Source organism: Falco peregrinus, chromosome 5 (genome assembly GCF_023634155.1).
Source record: "Falco peregrinus isolate bFalPer1 chromosome 5, bFalPer1.pri, whole genome shotgun sequence".
Lineage (NCBI taxonomy): Eukaryota > Metazoa > Chordata > Aves > Falconiformes > Falconidae > Falco > Falco peregrinus.
The window spans coordinates 6,867,662-6,886,169 of record NC_073725.1 but is presented as its reverse complement, the minus strand read 5'-3'; the positions used below and the strand labels follow the sequence as shown (position 1 = coordinate 6,886,169).

Here is an 18,508-nt window from a genome sequence, read left to right as displayed (position 1 = left end):
GTGCAGCTGGAAGAACTTCCAGAACAAGAACTGAGGCTGTGGGGTTTGCCCTGGCCTGCTGAGAAGCTGCTTCTTAACATGTTAACTTCCTTTGATTTCATTGAGTGAAAGGGATCTTCCTCTCCCTCCATTTATTTTACAATCTAAAGTCAATATTGCTATCATCACGTCATGACTTACAACCTATTCAGCTCAGAATCAGTCATATTCATTAGGTGTAACAGATATTTTACTTGGCAGTCAGTCAAGTATTTCTTAAGTTTGCACACGACAACTGGATTTATTAAATGCGGGTCCTGTAAGGACAGAATTAGGGGCATTTCAGCATTCTGAGAGACTGTGATCTGACAGATGATAACATTATCAAATATTAATTAGCCTTTCAGTATTGACTCCTACAACAAAAATTCTTGAGCTTTAGTGCCTAAAATAGGTATTTTCTTTAAAACAAACAAATAAAAAACAGTGCTAGGAATAAGCTGTTACCTTGATGTTACCTACAAAATCCATTTTAACAGGAGCAAAAACAGTTGGTCCCAGCTTGTCTAGAAAAAAAAAAAAACAAAACACACCACCATATTTTAAAATTTTCCAGTTCTCATGTCTAAGTAACAATTCATTTCATCTAGTCTCTTAACAACCCTTCTAAATGGCAGGAGAATACTACAATAATAACACAAATCTAAATCTTTCTTTGGTGTTGAACCAATCCACCCCAGTCGGTACAAGCGTGAAAATACACCAGTCTGGGATGTGGATGCACTGTCGGATGCAGGGGCCACGCAGGTGAGGGCTGCACTAGCTGGAGACAGAAGTCTTTAGAAAAATCAAATAGATAGTACAGCTGCTGGTATGCTGTCAGCCATGTGGGATGTGTAAGGCAGCCACACTGCTCTTTTCAGGGAAAGAAATGGCTGTTTCAGATAGACCTATAGATTTCCAGACAGCTTATACATGGGTTCCATCTAAATGCAAGCGGATAAAGCAGAAGAGTAAGAAACATCTTCTGGGACCAGTCAATTTGATTCTGTTGATAGAGGCTGTTTCTACGACATCACTTTAGCATAGAAATGAACTCTCCAAACCAGTGGCTCCACCTTTTGTCACAAGTGGCAGCAGTCAAAAGGAGTCAGAGGGAAAGAAGGAGCTGCTTACCCAGAACGGGCACAATCGCGTAACATGACTCCAGAAACTCTTCTGTCGGTATGCCCTCCTCCTCCCGAAGTTCAATATCACTGAACCTGGTGTCCAGGACAAGCAGAAAAGATTTTTACCTTAACAACTCCTTTTGTGCAACTTCTAAAAGCAAAAAAAGTTTCATGCCCACTTCATTTGCACAGGGCTAAAATGTACAGACTTGGAACCATCAACGTGGCTTTTGTTTCACTGGATTAAAGGAAACGACTGCAGAAAATACCCATTTGGTGGGGTACAAGCAAGGCCTGCAACTGCAAACAAGGAAAAAACCTCCCACTCCACTGTACAGTTAATTTTACTGTAAAGGATACCTTCTTCAATAACTGTGCTGTATGCAGCCTTGTTAAATAATGTCAGCAAAAACAGCTTTACAGACAGAAGAGTCTTAAAAATGAGTGAATTAAAGGCTTAATGAAATTTTAATAATCCTTTTAATTGAAATCTGTACTACCTATTGCTCATGACACTGAAGAAGGTAGGAGAATCGTTTTCATTTCTGTCTTCTTCACACAGAGTCAATCCACTTAAAGAATTTGTCTCCAACTGCAGCAACTTGTGGGCACCACAGCTTCCTACAGCTTGCAGCTCGTTCTCTCCACCTTCTTTAATGCCTTAAATTCACAGGAAACAGAAGAAAAACAAAAATAGACAAAGAAAACAGTGACATACCCATATCGTTATACCTGTTTATCAAGATGCTTTCTAGTTGAAGGAAGGCACTTGGATATCTGGATCATGGACATTTGAAAGCTTTCCCTGCCAACACCGTGACTCTCACCACAGGTCTGTCAGGTGCTCAGATCACATTTCGATCAGTCCCTTCCCCGTTTCTTTTAATTAGACAGACCAAGCACCACATTCCAAAGCAGGTGAGCCCACACATCCTCAGCGAGGACAGCCTTACGAGAGAAGAGCATTGAAGAAGCAAGCGGGCAGGAGGCAGCAGATTCATCTCCTTGAAAGAAAGATTACTTCTCAGTGGCTGTAACCTGCTCAGTGCTGATAAAGCGGCACAGTGCATTTTCAAAAGCAAAAGAATAATAGTGACTTGTTTGCTCCTTCTGATAAGTAAACTGGCTGCTTAGATGGATGTTGTTAAGATATCAAAGGCTGGTATGTTCTACCCAGTTTATATGAATATCCTTAAAGTTTCCCAGAAAAAGCTTCAGGTGCCTCTTGCCCAGTGTGGTCTGTTTTATTTCTTCTTTGGGGTCAGGTGCATCTGTTTCAAATAAACAGCACCACATGAGCACCTCCAAAGGAAGACAAAGTCTTCTACATCCCACGCATGCTAAGACTTTCTGACCTCATGGAAAGCTGCAGAGAACAAGTCAAGAAGGAAAATATTCACAGCATCTCCAGCATACAAACCATACATCTTGCTGCCAGACTGTCAAACTAGCATTCAAGATTTTCCAGAGAACCTGTTTCTCCAGGAAAGGAATACTTTCAAGTGCCAGTGAGGTTTACAGAGCTAAAGCAGAACTGAGCTTCTGGTTGAATCCATCAAGCTGCAAGGAACTCTCTTCCTCCAAGTGAAGTCTGGAAGCAAGCTTGCAGCAGGTCCCTACTGCTTGCAGAACCACTGAATAAGCCTTGGGCTGGGTGGCAAAGAGAACCACTCACACCCAGTAACAGCAACAAGACTTCAACCATTCTCCTCAGGGCAGAGAAAAATGGCCTCAGCCATCACTGACTGTGCCTCATTTGCAAGCAAAGTGACTCTGCTAAGGAACTAGAGTTTGTGGGATACACAAGACAGACACACAGGCTGATGAGCAGACAAACAGCCCGAGTCTGCAGTGACTCCACAGGAGTGCCATTCAAAAAGCATGGGGTCCTCTGGAATTTCACACTCGAACACAGTAAGCCCTAAATGACAAACAGAAATTTCTTAGGGGATTTAAGTGCTTTTAAATAATAAAGGGAGGAGGGAGGAGTGCTTTTAAATAATAAAAGGAGGAGGGAGGGAGGGAAGAGTATCTGAGACAGGGCAGAGCCCCTGGGCTCACAGGGAGCACCCAGACAAAGCCATCAGCCATCAGCAAGGTGGAGCCCCAGGCTGGCTGGCACTGCACCTTCTGCTGCACCCTGTACTGCCAGCAAAACTCTGCAACTTAAATGCGCATACTCAAGAGGAGGTAGGCTTTTCCCCTTTTTGCAAAGGAACAACCTCCACAGCTACATGATACCAACAACCTGACTTGAATTCATTTGATCTCCTTGCTTCAGCGCTGCACTCTTGAGGTATTACGCTAAATGGTGACACATGTATGATATTCTGCAGGGACTTGCCACACTATGCAACACCAGTGACAGAAATTAGAAAAACTCCAAAGAGAACCCACGTAAGAGCAAAATCACCATCCTTATTAACTTGCACTTAAAAACTTTAGTTGATTATTTTTGGAATAATGGCCAGGCAGAGAAAGCTGCTGTTCAAGAACAATACAGTCCATTCAACAGGACAAGCAGAAATCATGTGTTACTTGTACAGACTTACCAAAATTAAGTTCAGCAGCCCTTAACAATATAGCTATCTTGGCTGGAATTTTAGACTGAATTAGTTCAACAGTGTTTTACTGAAGTCACGCACAAATCTAAGTTTCATGCTGTTGCTAAGGTAACGGAAGAAATAAGGTGCTTTCTAGTATACTCTCAGTTGCAGAAAAAGGGTTAATTTTCTGTGAAGATTTGTCAGAGCAATCAAGAACAACTACAAGGTCAACCTCTCCCAGACAGGCACACAAAGCTTCAATGTTCCCCTTCCTCGTAGGTACCAGCATTCCCAGAGGAGAGCCTCTGGGAATAACGTTGTCTGTCCACAATGCAAGAGCCCAAGCTCTGCCAGGCTGTATTGTTATACATGTCAATCAGCACCTAGAGGAGCCTCCACTTGTCCAAAAAAGAATTCTTAATTTCCTATCCCATTCAGTCCCAAGTTAGCTGTCAACAAGGGCAGGAGCTATTCTGAGAAGACTTGCAAAGGGCAGATACCAGACTAAAACACACAGATATTCCCTCTCCTGGGAAGCAAGGTATCAGATCAGCACTCCCACAGGCAGCCTAAACCTCCTTCCATTTACACTTAAAGAGTAATGATCCTGGATAAAAGACAGTGTATATATTTACCTGCCAAATCCTCTGCTATGTGATCTTCAACAGAAACATCATTGCTCCCCTCATTTGTTTCCAGGTTTAAACATTCCAGACTTTTAATAAGGGTTTGCTCTTGATGGTTGATTTCTGCTTTTACAGAGCCATTTTCACATGGGTTCATTTCCATCTGCCTAAAGAAAGAGAAAGAATAACGGTTAGTGTATAAAACATTGCTCGGTAAGCTTCTTCCTGTGAAAACACACAAATAACAGTAAGAGCAAAATAGTCGACAGAAACTATAGGCTGCCACAGGCTGCTCTGAGCAAAAGAACTTGTCTAAAATAGTAAAAGGAACTAGGCAGCTCTCTGCAGCAAACAGGATTAACGATTCAACCTCAGTTTGCAGTTTGAATACATTTATAATGACCTTTATTAAAGAAGACATACTAAACAAAAATACAATTGATTAAAAAAAAGAAAAATCACAGGCAAGTATTGTAACTAAAAGAATATCCCCTCCTAAAATCCCCTACTTTAAAATATATACCCTTGCCACCTACTCCACAAATCATAGCCTGCACTCCATCAATGATTTTACGAGCTGATGGAGTGGAACCTAAGATGCAGGAAAGAGCACTGAGGTGGGAGAGAGCTGGCTGGTGACTGACCAGGAAGTTACCAAGTGGATGGCTGAGAAAAATAAAAGGGAAAGGGCTGATAATGAACAGAAATGAAGCGGGGTGAGCAAGCTCCCTTTTGTCGCGTCTTCTTCCAAGTACGCAGCTCAGAGCAATACAATTCTGCCTGCACCCAATACTAGTAATATTAGAGTAAAAATATGAGAAGAACAAACGCTACCAAAAACAGATCAGAAAGAGACTGATAGAAAATACTTTTATTATACCTTTCCGTTGAGGAGTGACTGGGCAAGACAGAGTGCTTTATCTGTAAGATAAGTGGGGAGGGAGAACATTCCTTAAAGCAAAAAGACTTTTTCATGCTTCTGAAACATCACATTTTATTAAACACAAGTTTGAGCCTCAAACAAAGCTAAGCATACGCTCACTAATTCTCTGACCTGGAAGCAGTGTACAGACAAACGCAAAAAAGGTGCTACATTATTACACCATTAAAATATTGAAAAGAAAAAAACCAAACAAACCAGACTTCTTTCAGAAGCTAGCTAGCAAGTGCCAAGTGAGACACCATTACAGCATGGGGAAAAGAGGGCAGTAAGTCTTCTTTGCAATTATGTTTTCTTTAATTCAGAAAAAAATTGTGAAAAAACAGAAGAAAAGTGAGGCCAGATACGAGGTATGGTGAAGTAATCTCACTTGCCAGATGCGGTGATGCATTTAACTTCCTACATACACCTTAATCTGCTGTTTGCCAGAGATGCTCCAGTTTCACATACGTAGTTGTCGATCCAGGACTCAAGAAAGTGCCCTTGTCATTAAGACGACAAGCTCATCAGCTCCTGTTAGCCTTCCGACCACAGATCCGTCGCTGCAGCAGCTTACAAGAGTAATAGTTGCTGTGAGCTCCCACAACGGACCAACTTGCCGTAAAATCAAAGTATTTTGAAACACCACTGTCTGCAGCTGGAGCAGGCCCTGAAAGTTAATGCTTAATAACTTCCACCTGTCATTAAAAGTTAAGAGATTGGTCACTGCTTATTATAAAGTGGCCCTACCTCACTTGTAAGCCACAAGAAATTGCAGAGTATCTCCAGTGGAGAACGACTAGCTATAATATGGGTAAAAACGCATTCCCTACTTCTACAAATGGTACTTTACAAAAGGGTGCCTTAGCATCCTTGCCCAGACTGAGAGAAGAGGATACCGGCCATTACCTTGTTCGTTCTGAGAACTGCTAAATGGGGGGATCCCGGCGGGGTCTGATGCAGTAACTCAGAAGTGAAGGCAGTATTCGCAATCTGCATACATTCTTCAAGAGTCTTCAGGAAGGTGTCGCAGGTTGATTTTAACAGAGCTCCCATATCAATCTCGCTCTGTGGGAAGAAACCGATTGGAAGAAACGGACTCACCACAGAAGATCAGGTTGGAGCAACTAATGTCTACAAAGCTCACAACTCCTATGGTCATGATTTGTGTTTAACACAAATTCACATGCAATGTGTCAGCTGTGCAGAGAACTGGCATCACGTATTACTGGGGCTGTGCCCCCTCGCGGCATTACCACTCTCGTCAGCCTCTCACTACAAGCTCGGTACGCTTGCGTTTTAAACGAAATGCCTCTTAGTTACTGAGCTCTGGTGTTAAAAGTGTAGTAAATACTAAGCCTTGACATAGTCAACAACCGCATTCCAGAAGACAGGAGAAATGAAAAGTAAACAAATCAAATAGATACCAAATGATCTGCAGATAATTCAAAAAATGCCACGAACAAAAAATTACTGCAATTGAAAAACAGTCAGAATGAAGTATCACATTGTCACAATCCTCCTCTTCAACTCTGCAAAGTGCAATTATTGATGCTGAAACGCTTTTAGCAATAAATCTTTCCAGTTAAATACCAGTAAGATCAGGGAAAGCGAGCTTTCCCCCAGAAGCATGAACTATGAGCTGAATAAATACCACATTACTTCTTTGTGTCGACACCTGTGAGCTGCAAGTTCTAACAGTGCCTTTTAGTAATTTATACACTAGATCACGCTTCTGCACTCTCTGTTAATTCACCAGAAACAGTTCATCAGGTATCCTTACAGAGATGGTTTGGACATACAAATAATTAACCTTCACATGTTTGACCCCCTGTCCTGCACCTGAGGACCCACCCCTCCAGTGGGAGACATCCTGGAAGTCCACACCAGCTTCTCTAGCAAGTGATGTTCTTCGCACGACTCTCTCAAAGCAAGGGGCAGATCACCGTCATTAGAAGACCCATCTTGAACAAGGCTTCTACGATCAGGAAGATTTGCGAAGTTTGAAACTTTTAACTTCAGTGAAGCTAATCAGGCAGTTCTATCCAGCAATTTTGCTTTTTTCTGGTCTGCATCATCTCTTGACCTTTTAAGGGGTTTGGTTGAGAACAGAAGTGTTTTGCTGAGCAGGATATCAATGACTCAGATGCAGACAAATGTGCGCTTCTTGCAAATTGTCTTTTTATTAAAAGGATCTACTTTTTTGATCCACCATGTACACATGATCACCTACAGAGGTGGTATTACCTAGATCACAGATAGACATCACCTCATCACTTGCTACCCCAACACAGGGAAAGTTCCTTGCAACAATACAGTATTACTCCTTTTAAACAAAACTTGTGTAGGTACATTATTTCCCACACGTTGCCTGCAGAAATGGTGCAATACTAGGTAACTGTGAGTGAATACTACACTGGTTAACCAGAATAGTTCACAATGCTCAACACTTTACAGATGTGGTCTACAGCAAAAATAAAGCTGTACCTCTGATTCCGATACACCAGAAATGCTGGCTTCCTTCGTTTTATGTACTTGTTGAACAAGGAGGTTACAGTACAGTCTAAGTTCAGACATTTTAGTCTTCAAGGCTTCTGTGTTTTCAGTGAACTCTAAAAGTGAAAGAAGAGTTAAATTTATTAAATCTATCTTGCAGCGTATGACTTTGGAAAGTTGCTGAAATAGTATTATCCAATCTAATTCATTCAGTACTTCCTTACTTCAAAACATTTTCTATGAACTCAAAAAGATGAGCTGGACTGGCTATGAATTATGATCCTGACAAGTAAAATACTGTTTCATGATTTGCCATCAGACAGGAACAGTATGTTCCTAGAGTTAGGACACAGAAAAACAGCAAGTACACAACACTTAACCTTAACACCTGACACAACACTTGGCCTTTTGAATACACAAACCCCTACATATCGTATTTTTTGTTTTCACTAAGTAGCTTAAGGTGCAAACAACTGGAAGTAAGGGATGCACCCTGTGCAGCGCAAAGGGAGTAAATTAATATATACACCCTTGAACGACAAGAGTGGTTGAGGTAGGAAGGGGCCTCTGGAGACCAGCTAGTCCTACTGCCCTGTTCAAAGCAGGGTCAGCCAGAGCATGTTGCTCAGGGCCACGTCTAGTCAGATTTTGAACATTGCCAAGGATGGAGACTCCAAAACTCTCTGTGCAACCTGTTTCAGTGCTCCTTCATCCTGACAATATAAACATTTTTGCTTATGTCTCAATGGAGTTGCTAGTATTTAAATTTATGCCCATTTCCTTTTGTCCATTCACTGAGAAGACTCTGGCTCCACTTTTTCTATGCTCTCACAACAGATACTTCCTTTAATCATCTTAGCAGCCCTTTCCTGGACTCACTCCAGCATGTCCATATGTTTCTTGTACTGGAGAGTGCAGAACTGAGCAGACTAAGCCAGATATAACTAACATTTAATCTGAGATTTTTCAGAAGTAATTTTTTTTTACATTAAGAGTCCCAGAATTACAAAATAAATTAATTTCTCCGTTAATGAGAGTAACATGGTTTAGTTCTGCAATTACATCAGTAGCTTTTCACCCTGTGCTACTCATAGACATGACTTTGTTCTGCTTCTAGCCACTGTGCATCGGATTCCCACTTCATGTAGGACCCTGCAGTACCACCTTCTGCTCAGTTTTGACTCAGTTTAAACCAGCAGATCAAAGCCTGGTGAAGATGTACGTAAGACATAAGGAGAATCAATTCCTCACCTCAGGGAAAAGAAGTGCCTGCCGCCCTGCATGTATTCAGGATCACTGATGTATTAACAATAATTCAATAATTCAGTAATTTGCTGTTTTTCCATCTTCTACACGGTAGGAAGATTATTGATGAAAGCAAAGGGGTAAGTGAATTAATTTTCATAGCCTGACCATGATCAGATTTCAGTTTCTGAATATTACTATGCACATATAAAACCAAATGCAAACCTTTATTTTAATTGCCAAGGGATTCTTGAAATGCACAAGACAGCCCAGCTAAAGCAGGAAGGAAAGGGTGCGAGGAACTCGAAAGCTCCGGAGACACTGGTATAGGAGGCTGGGTCATCATACTAAGACAGCTGCACAAGGTGGGGGTCGTAGCCTCATGCACAGCCTGCATCCCAGTGACCTGCAGCCAGGAGCCGCTCACTCCTTGTACTTACAGAACCCATCAGCACATGGTTTTCAAATCATTTCCAAGTACTATATTTTAAGGAAAAGCCAAAGTTTTGAAAATCCTGCACTGAAAGCTAACACCTGAAATTTCTAGCTAGAGCTGCCACATGGCTTGGCTTTTAGCAGCACCACAGACCTGAGGCACAGGTTGGACACAGAGTTCAGGTATAGATTTTGTCATCTTTGTGGGTACATCTACTAGGGCAAGGATGGGGAAATAAGAAGCAAACAATATGCATCAGCAAAATGTTCTTGCCTTTTTCCTTCTGCGTCCTGCTGTCAGTCAGACAGGCTTTCGCAGTTCCCAGTGCAACCAGCCACTTTTGCCTTTCAACTGCGTTTCTTGCCTTCAGATAGAAGTATTGCTCCCCTGGGATGATCAGGTCCATTCGTGTGTTATCTGCAGGATGAACTGGAAAAAGCATAGATTTCAGACCAGTCCCTCAGCGCTTCCCTGCCCAAATGAATATCCCAACAGATACATTAGGTGACAGGTCAAACAGTAATGGAAGAGGAGGAATCTACAGCTCCAGACCTCCCCTGTTGCCATTTTATGACTTCTCTTCTAAGTTACGGAATAGACAGGACACACACATGTACAGCTGTGGGACAAAAAGCTACAAAAAGCAGTTTTAAGAAAAAGGCTATGAAATATCAGTACACTATCATCTAGGAGTCTAAGGAAAGGGCATCCTCTTCTGGCAAGCCTCTCTTTCAGGTTTCCAAACTGTAACTGAATCTTAAAAGATGTGGCAAGTAATGCAATATGAGCGAGCAGACCTAACATACTGCAGTTCAGTATTCATATTTCTAGCTTCAGTTTTGTGCTTATGAAGAGTCATTTGCAGCTATGTGACGTTCCACCACAGCTCATGAAAAACAGTGACCCACCTGCACGTAGAACACCCATTCTATTAGAGGCTTGCAGCTCTCTTAACATTTCCAGAATACTACAGCATAAAACCTGACATATAGGTCAAGTTACTGAGTGACTACATATGGAAGAAATCAAGCCACCACATAGCTCTTGTGACCTGAAATCTCATCTCAAATGCAACATTACTGGACAAACTTTGTGCAGCTGAGTGTTACGGTCTTCTAGTTACCTTGAATTTCACACACGGCCATTTGGATGCTTCCCTTACAGCCCTTCCAGGCATCTTCCTGAGAGTCGTAATAGGACAGGATGCCACCACAGAGAAGAAACCATCGAGGCTGCCAGCCTGAAAAACAAAACTGCATTTCTCAGTTAATTCTCTCCCTGCGATTCCACCATCTTTCTCATTTGGGATTCGCTGCAAGTAAGGCTCCAAAGATTCTCAGTTCCCCTGGAAAATTAAACCTTTTGAAGCAGTAAGATTTGTGGACAGGTCTGGATGTTGCACACCCCAACCCCTGCTTGCTGGCAGCTGTGTGTCCTTTCTGCAGGCAGCTGGACCACAGCAGTACGTTCCCGAGATGCCATGTGTCACTTTCAGCAGTTTTGCTAACATGGCATCACTGACCCCCTCTTCCAAACCCACCTTTTCAGTTCACTACCCCTCAGTTCCCTCTATCACTCCTCAACCCACCTCTTCACTCTCTCCAAAAGCCACCCCAGCTTACTGTCTTGCCTTACATGCCTTCCTCCTTTGCAGGAAGGGCTAGCCAAATCGTCTGGAAAAGCGACGGGCAAGAAACTCCTAAAAACCAGGGTCAGGAGGACACGGAGGCAGATGTGTTGATTTCTGAACACCACCTTTCAATGAAGCAGTTCTCAACAGCTCTTGAAACTCCCGTGCTGCCCGCATAAAAAAGTAGCCTCAAATGAATCACCTGCACCTCTGGATACCTTCCTGAATAACCAGAACACCAGGCTAGACCAGAACCTGTTCTGGGTATGCTTTTGTCCACCCTGCTGCCTGACTTCAGAGGTAAACTACGCTTTTTGTTCTCTTCTTTTGGAAGTACTACAGCAGTATGAAAAGGTATAAACAAACAAGACATGACAGCTGCTGTTTATGACTAATTAAAAACTACAAGCTCATTAACTTAAGAAGAATCGAGGCAGCAACACCGCTGGAGGAAAGCAGCTTTCATTTCTGAGCTGCAACAAGCTTCCCTGGCCAGGACCAATGGATGGAGATCCCAAAGCTCCACACTGTGCCAGCAAACCATCTCTGGGAAAACACTCTGACAAGACCGTGCGGGCCACGTGGCTCCCAGGCATTTTTGGAGGGGAGCCCCACTTCTGGGGTCCCCTGCACCGGGGCTCTGCCAGCCAGCACGGCACAGCAGGAGCCCAGCCTGCGCTTGGACCAGTATCATATTGGAGGGATGACTGCTCCTTACCAGCTAGGGAGCGATTCCTCAGGCTGCTGCTGAAGCCTAGCCCAGCTCAGGTTAAGTTTAGAAAGCCTTAAAGCCACGGGCTAACAGCAGAAGTATGGTTTGGGGTTTTTGGTTTTGTTGGTTTTTTTAAACAAGCAATACCACAGCATCTAGGCCAACCTAGTCATAGATTGCTGAACCTTGCGGTGGCTGGAAAACAATTTAAACAAATCCTTTTTCACATTCTTCCAGAACTCTTCCATTATTTCCTAGGAGAATATAAATATATTATAAATGCCATTCTCAATCATTCTTTAATATGAAGGGGGGAAAAAAAAAATCACAAGAATGGGAATACAAAAAAAGAAAACAGGAAGATTGATTTTTATTTGTCTTGCCACCAAAATAAAGAAACTATCCTAAAAGTCCCTACTGATATGGAGGAACTCACAAAAAAAAAAAAAAAAAAGAAGAGGTGATTGTTCAGCAGAGAGAAGCAGTTAATTGCTTCAAACACTCAATGGCACGGAACCAATCCTTTAAATAATGCACAGCGCCACAGTCAATACAAGCCTCTAATTCAGTCTGGAGATCCTGCTGCTGCACATGAATCATTTCAGCCACGGTCCTACCGCTTACAATTGCAGCCGATGCCCAACCAAATTGCATCCCATCAATCAAAGGCTGTGCAATCAATTAGCCAACATACAAAGCACTCTGCCTCCATCACTTCGGAGGATGGTTAAAAATATGTTATGAGTCAATATATTTTGTTGAGGTTTTTGTTTGGTTAGGGTTTTTGGTTCTGGGTCTTTTTTTTTTTTTTTTTCCTCTGAGGGGGAAACAGCAATTATCTGTCTTCGTTTGCAGAACCTAACTGTTCTTTATTAGGTATGTATTTAAAAGTCCACGATAGGCAAGCATATAGTGTAAGTAGGACAGCATATATTTTCAAAACATATAAATTTCAAAACTAATAAGAATACATTTTTGTAATAGGAAACCAATTTAAAAAAAAAAAAAAAAATCACAGCAAGGTTCTGTCAGAAGATGCACTAACCACCTGGTACTCACTGACACTGAATCAGCAGCCATGGGAAGGTTATCCTAAACAACCAGCTAAAAATAGCACGTGGCTGACAAATCATGGGCAGTGCAACAGGGATACCATCTTCAATTACAGAAGCTTCACATTTGCAGACAAAGAGCAGAGGAAAAAAAACCCACAAAAAAAACTAAGCAGCAAAAAGACACTCAGATGCTTCCATGAACACAAGTCTTGAGTTTATTCAGTTTTATTCTCTCTCCATAGTGTCCTAGCAGTATTGCAGTTTTTGGAACTGAGTATTCAGACTTTACTTGATACAGAAAGTTAAAGCTGAACCTTTCAAGTTCTTGCTGGTACCAGCACTAAGACAACTTTGAAGAAGAATTTACTACACCCATTTACACTGGTGGTGCACAGGCAGGACAAAATCTAGCTTATACTTCCACAGCTCATTTTAGAGGCATAGAGCCATTAACAGTAAAAATTGACTTTGCTGGGGAATGTATTAAAAAAAAAAAAAGACAACACTAAAATGCAAAGCACAATCAAAATGACTAGTAGCTTCAGGTCTCGGTCAAAGAAGAAAGTGAAGAGATTCCAAACAACTTTACAATTGGTTAAGGTCCTAATATATATTGCATGCCTGTGTGAAACTTAAGAGTTAGTACTTGCAGTGCCTGGAAGATCTGATACTGTCTACTACAGAAACCGACATTTAAGCAGTCTGTGCCTGCTAAGGATTCAGGATTTCTCCAGAAATTTCCACAGCCTGAAAGAGCTGCCTACTTCCACCATTACACTTCAGGCAGTCTGGATACAGCTATCGCTAAGCAAACTTGACACTTCTTGATAACACAGCTGAAATTTGGATGTAACTCAAACTTTAATGTTACACAACTCAGACTCCAGACAGCATTTGTTCCAAAGTGCCAAGCCTGAAATAAAAAAACCCCACACATTTGAAGACATGTAGATCATGTCAGACTTAACACAAAGCCAAACCATCTGGGAGAATTACATACTCAAGAAGTCAAACTGATGACCTGGAAAACAAGCTGCAATTAAAGAGATGCCAGTTCCAGTTGCATTTCTAAAAGGCACAAAAGCCAGACACTCAGATTTTTATTATTGCTTGCTTTCCACTAGAATTATGTAATACTTTATGCTTATTCATTTCTTGAGCTTCAACATGTCTTTAGAAAAAACTTACACAATAGTCCTTGGACTTCTTTGACCTTAATCAGATTTTAAGTGCTGATAGGAGATAATTCCGAAATTTCCAGGTTATGGCAACATCCACCCAACAGGAGGAATTAAACCCTTCATCACACTCCTACTGCTAGTATCGTGGGCAACACCCAAGCCTTAGCTGCAGGTGGCAAGTCAGGGTCAGATCCCTGCTTTTCTGTGCAGGGTTGCCAGAAAGTCCCAGAGTGGCTGCTCTGACAGTCAGGAGACCTCTCACAGCAAGAGCAAGCAACATCCACGCTTTTACTGCAACCTGAACAAAAAGCAAGCTGTGCCGTGTGTTCATCATCCCACTACCCACCACCACCTCCCAGCACCCAAGGGCAGAAGAAACACAGCTTCTGCTCAACGACCGATAGCTGGATGAGAACTGCTGAAAACTCAGCTCAAACAGGGCCAAGGCAGTGCTGGTGTCTTGCAAAAAAGCAAAAGAAAATCCAGTAGATGTCCTTCCCCAGCTGTCAGTGCTGATGCCAGTCTATGAATGCCACCAGGTCTGCACCTCTGCTAAAACCCAGCCTGCTGCCAGTTGTTTGCGTAGCAGCTGTTGGCCAGAACACAGCACCTTCCCCTCCTGCAACTGTGACTGCAAAAAACCTGCCTTCCAGTTACGAGGAAAGTCGTATTTGCAGTTAGAGGATGCATCTAACAGCCAAAACACAGGACTGAGTCAAGAGATCTTATTTCCAGCTTAGAAAGAAGACTGCTGAGCTGCCATGGAGTGCGCTGAAAAATCCCCTCGACTTCTGTCCTGAGTCCCCTGCCTCTCCCCACTTACACAACACAAATGCTTCCTGCCAGCCCAGAAAGAGCCCAGCTGGTCTTAACATACTAACGGATGAGGGCTTCCCTGGGGAAACGAGGCGGTGGAAGTCTTCGTGTCACAAACGGACAAAACGCTCATTTCCAAGATCCCAGAGCACTTGCAACCTCAGCTCTCGGGCACCCACCCTTACAGCCCAGTCCTTCACAACTGACCGTGCGACTCGGTTCAGCTGGGGCAGCCGTGCCTTTCACGCTGTCAGCCAGCACCAGGTTTCTAGTCAGTAAAGGTATTTAGCAAAAGAGTATCTTACACAGACCAAACTTGAGACTTTCACCCTTTTTTCCCCCCTAATACAACAAAAGGAAGAAAGACAGTTAAAGGATTATCTTGACATAAGCATTTCGCACCCAAAAGTGCCATCTGCTTTTTCCATACAGCCTCCTAAGGCTACCCAGTATTTTGGGAAGGGCAATCCCAGGCACCGGAACATATTTTGCAGCCTTAAAGCCTTAATTCTGTAGCAAAACAATGTGACAGGACAAAACCCCAGCCTGTATCCATGAGGGACAGCAGAAAGCGAGACAAGACTGTGTAACAGTGCATGCCTCTCTCAGCTATTATCCTCTCACCTAGACAGCAGCTTCTAGAAAAGCCCACCCTGCAATTTTACTCTGATTATGCACGTATTAACAGCAGGAATCAATACCAAAAGCCCCTAAAGGTAATGAAGTTAACAGATTTCACACTTCAGCTATGGTATCACTTTTTTAAAGCACTTTGAGGGACACGAGAAGCAAGCAACAGCTGGAACTAGCTTTGACGCAGTGACCCTCTCCCAGATTCTTCTCACAGGAGTCCGGTAAGATCCACCCTCATTTCAATCACAACCATTAGAGCAGTGCTAGCAGCACTGAAAGAGCATCCTGCCACCACAGGGCAACTGGGCTTATTTGCAAATGATTTCATGCCAGCGCCCAGCCAAGGCAGGGAGAGCCCAGTGCACCAGTCGTCCGGCATTTGTGCAAGGGACACAGCGAAAGGACAAAGGGCAGAGAGGGGATCATAGTGAGTGATGGTGGCAAAAGTTCAGCAATCCAGGCCACTGCTCAGACAGACTAATTCAAATTTACTGGGAGTTTCCTTCCTCTGTTTACACCTTCCAGCCCCAGCAAACTCGCTTCTCCTCTCTCTGACCCCAGGGGTGGTTATCAGGCCATTCTGAGCCAATGCAATGAATTTATGTAAACACATACAGACACCACTCGATGCTATCTCTTCACCACCGCTCTGCCACACCTTTCATTTATGTCCTACCCAGCCGTTCTCTGTGATCATTTATTTATTTCAGTGCAGAAGGACTGAATGCAGAGGCACCGGTACTGCAGCATACCTGGCAGGGAATGCTGCACCACGCAGGATCTGCTGCATCGCTCTAACACCTACCGAGGAGAGAGGGGACACCGATTTCCATTTCTGCAGCCTCATCAAATTTGTACTACTGTGAGCACATTACCCAGTTCCAAAAAGGTACGACAAAATCGAGAGTGCTGCATGAAGAAAGATGGAGTAAAGGGAAGAGAGACATGAGAAAGAAGGTCAAACCACGCAAACATAATGATGCAAAACCCACAGAGAATGAACTAGCCAGGCCCCCAAGCATCCTGGGTGAAAAGTGTAGCCAGAACTGGGTGAGACTGTCATTCACCTAAACCTAAAATGGTACTGGGCAGACCATTGCCCTGAAGGCAACAGAAACTGCACCTGTCTAGGTCCACCTCCACAAAAGCCAGACTTCTAATTTTATACAACTTTATCAGAACTTGGACTATACCCAGAGGCTGAAAAGGAACGAAAAAATGACAAACAAAAGCTTTTTAGAACCAAATGTTTATCTAAGAGTGAAGTTTTCAGTTACTTCCTCCCTCTCTGGAAACAGAGGACCTTAAATCCAGAGCTTGACATCAGCGGGAAGCATACACATCTCCCATCCTAAAAGGTCAGACTTCTTAAATTAAAATCCCAACACAAAGACTCACTCTAAGCAGTATCATGTGCAGTATCCGGATTCAAGCTATAAAAACTAACGCTCTTCTTTTCGTGAGCTTTCCCCCCAAAGCTTGTTAAGGAATTCTGAATCATTAGAGACAAGAGCAATTTAAAGTTTTACATGAGAACTGAAATTTACTGCTTGGTGCTGGCTCTTGGAATATCAGGATAAATTGGAAAGAATTCAGAGCACAGCAATAAAATGAGAGTGGATGACCACGTCCAGGAAGATGGGGTACAGCTGACTATGGTATATGGTATGATGCAGCGTCACTAGTGATGGCATGAATGCAAGGGTGTCATGCCTTGAGGAAGATGAATTAGTTAGGGTTAAGAGTTACTCAGCACAATTAAGGAAGTGAGTATTTAAATACCAGGAAAAGCTTAGCTTTATGAAGAAAAGCTATGAAAGCCATTTCACTTAGCATATAACGAATACCAGGCAAGTCAGTGAAGGCAGTCAGCATTTTTCGTTCTAATGACGAAGCTACCTTTGACTCCCAAGCCAAGAACTTATACATACCACCTCTTCCAGAGTCTGTGGTAACCCTGCCAGTGATCCCAGTTAAGGCATACTTATGCCAAAGGTCTGAACTGAGTTGAATTTCAGCCGGGGGGGAGGGGGGGCGGGGGAGCAGGTATTACCTTGAAAGCCCCAAACTCTCACACACACCACTGAAGAAGGGTATTCCCCAGCTCCATGCTCTGTTACCCTGTGGGTAAGCAATGGCTTACCCATTCTATAAACCTGGTGAGAAATCAAAATCACAGATGAATTTTACAAGGCAGTCTCCAAAGACTAAAGAAATGTATTTTATTAATCAGAAGGTATACTTAACAAAGAGTGTGAATTGCAGCTTGAGTTCAGGAGTGTGAATTGCAGCTTGAGTTCAGTCAGAGTCCTGCAGGAGACAGTCACCAACCAGCAAAGAGCAGCCGTCACATGCAGTTCACCCCTGCTCTCTCCTTTATCCTGCAAGCAGTATCCCCTGGTTTGAGCTCAGTCCTGCTACAATGCTGCAGCCAGGATCCAGCCTTGATGCTGTCCACACCAGAATTCTGTAAGCTCAGCCAGGACCACAGGCAGCAGCAGCACAACAGACCAAGGAGCTATAGGGAAAGTATAGGGTGATGCTTTTATCATCTCGACTGCTTACTACAATGAGCAGTACTGAAATAAGAGTTATACTCCCTTTATCGATGCAATAAACCCATCCCTAACCTCCACAACCTTTACCAAGCAAGGCTAACATCAGACAGAGAGTTTTGGCAAAGGATGGAATCTAGGAATTGTTTTAAGAACAAATAACACATTCTGACTGTAGGCTCAGCTGAGGCCAACTTACGTGCCTGCATGATTTAAGTCACCCAGCTCTGGGTTTTTGAGGATTAATAATTTAAAGTTTGCAGAGGCATCACAGATTTGCCCAAGTGAAAACGCACTACCACACTTCACATGTCAGCGATAATTCTGCTTGCAAAGTTCCCTGCTCCCTTAAGGTTTTAACCGATTTAGCAGGGGAAGCATAGACAGGAGCAATCTCAGGACACACTTATTGCAAACACAAGATCCCAGGTGCATTTCCATAGGCTAGACCCGTGTGCATGCGTATCTGATCCAAAGCTGGCACGCTTCACTTGAACTCAAACAAAAATA

At 43.0% G+C, this 18,508-nt stretch overlaps 1 protein-coding gene across 1 annotated transcript in view; it reads right to left on the bottom strand.

Moving 5' to 3' along the window:
- PLEKHA8 (pleckstrin homology domain containing A8) overlaps positions 1-18,508 on the bottom strand; it is a 32,052-nt gene that overhangs the window by 10,414 nt on the left and 3,130 nt on the right. The window contains exons 2-10 of the mRNA XM_005230670.4: positions 10,540-10,656; positions 9,690-9,845; positions 7,727-7,851; positions 6,149-6,307; positions 5,201-5,241; positions 4,330-4,487; positions 1,649-1,808; positions 1,156-1,241; positions 487-545 (exon numbers count right to left, since the gene is read on the bottom strand). Coding sequence (XP_005230727.1) covers positions 487-545; positions 1,156-1,241; positions 1,649-1,808; positions 4,330-4,487; positions 5,201-5,241; positions 6,149-6,307; positions 7,727-7,851; positions 9,690-9,845; positions 10,540-10,656 — 1,061 coding nt within the window. The remainder of the gene's footprint in view (positions 1-486; positions 546-1,155; positions 1,242-1,648; positions 1,809-4,329; positions 4,488-5,200; positions 5,242-6,148; positions 6,308-7,726; positions 7,852-9,689; positions 9,846-10,539; positions 10,657-18,508) is intronic.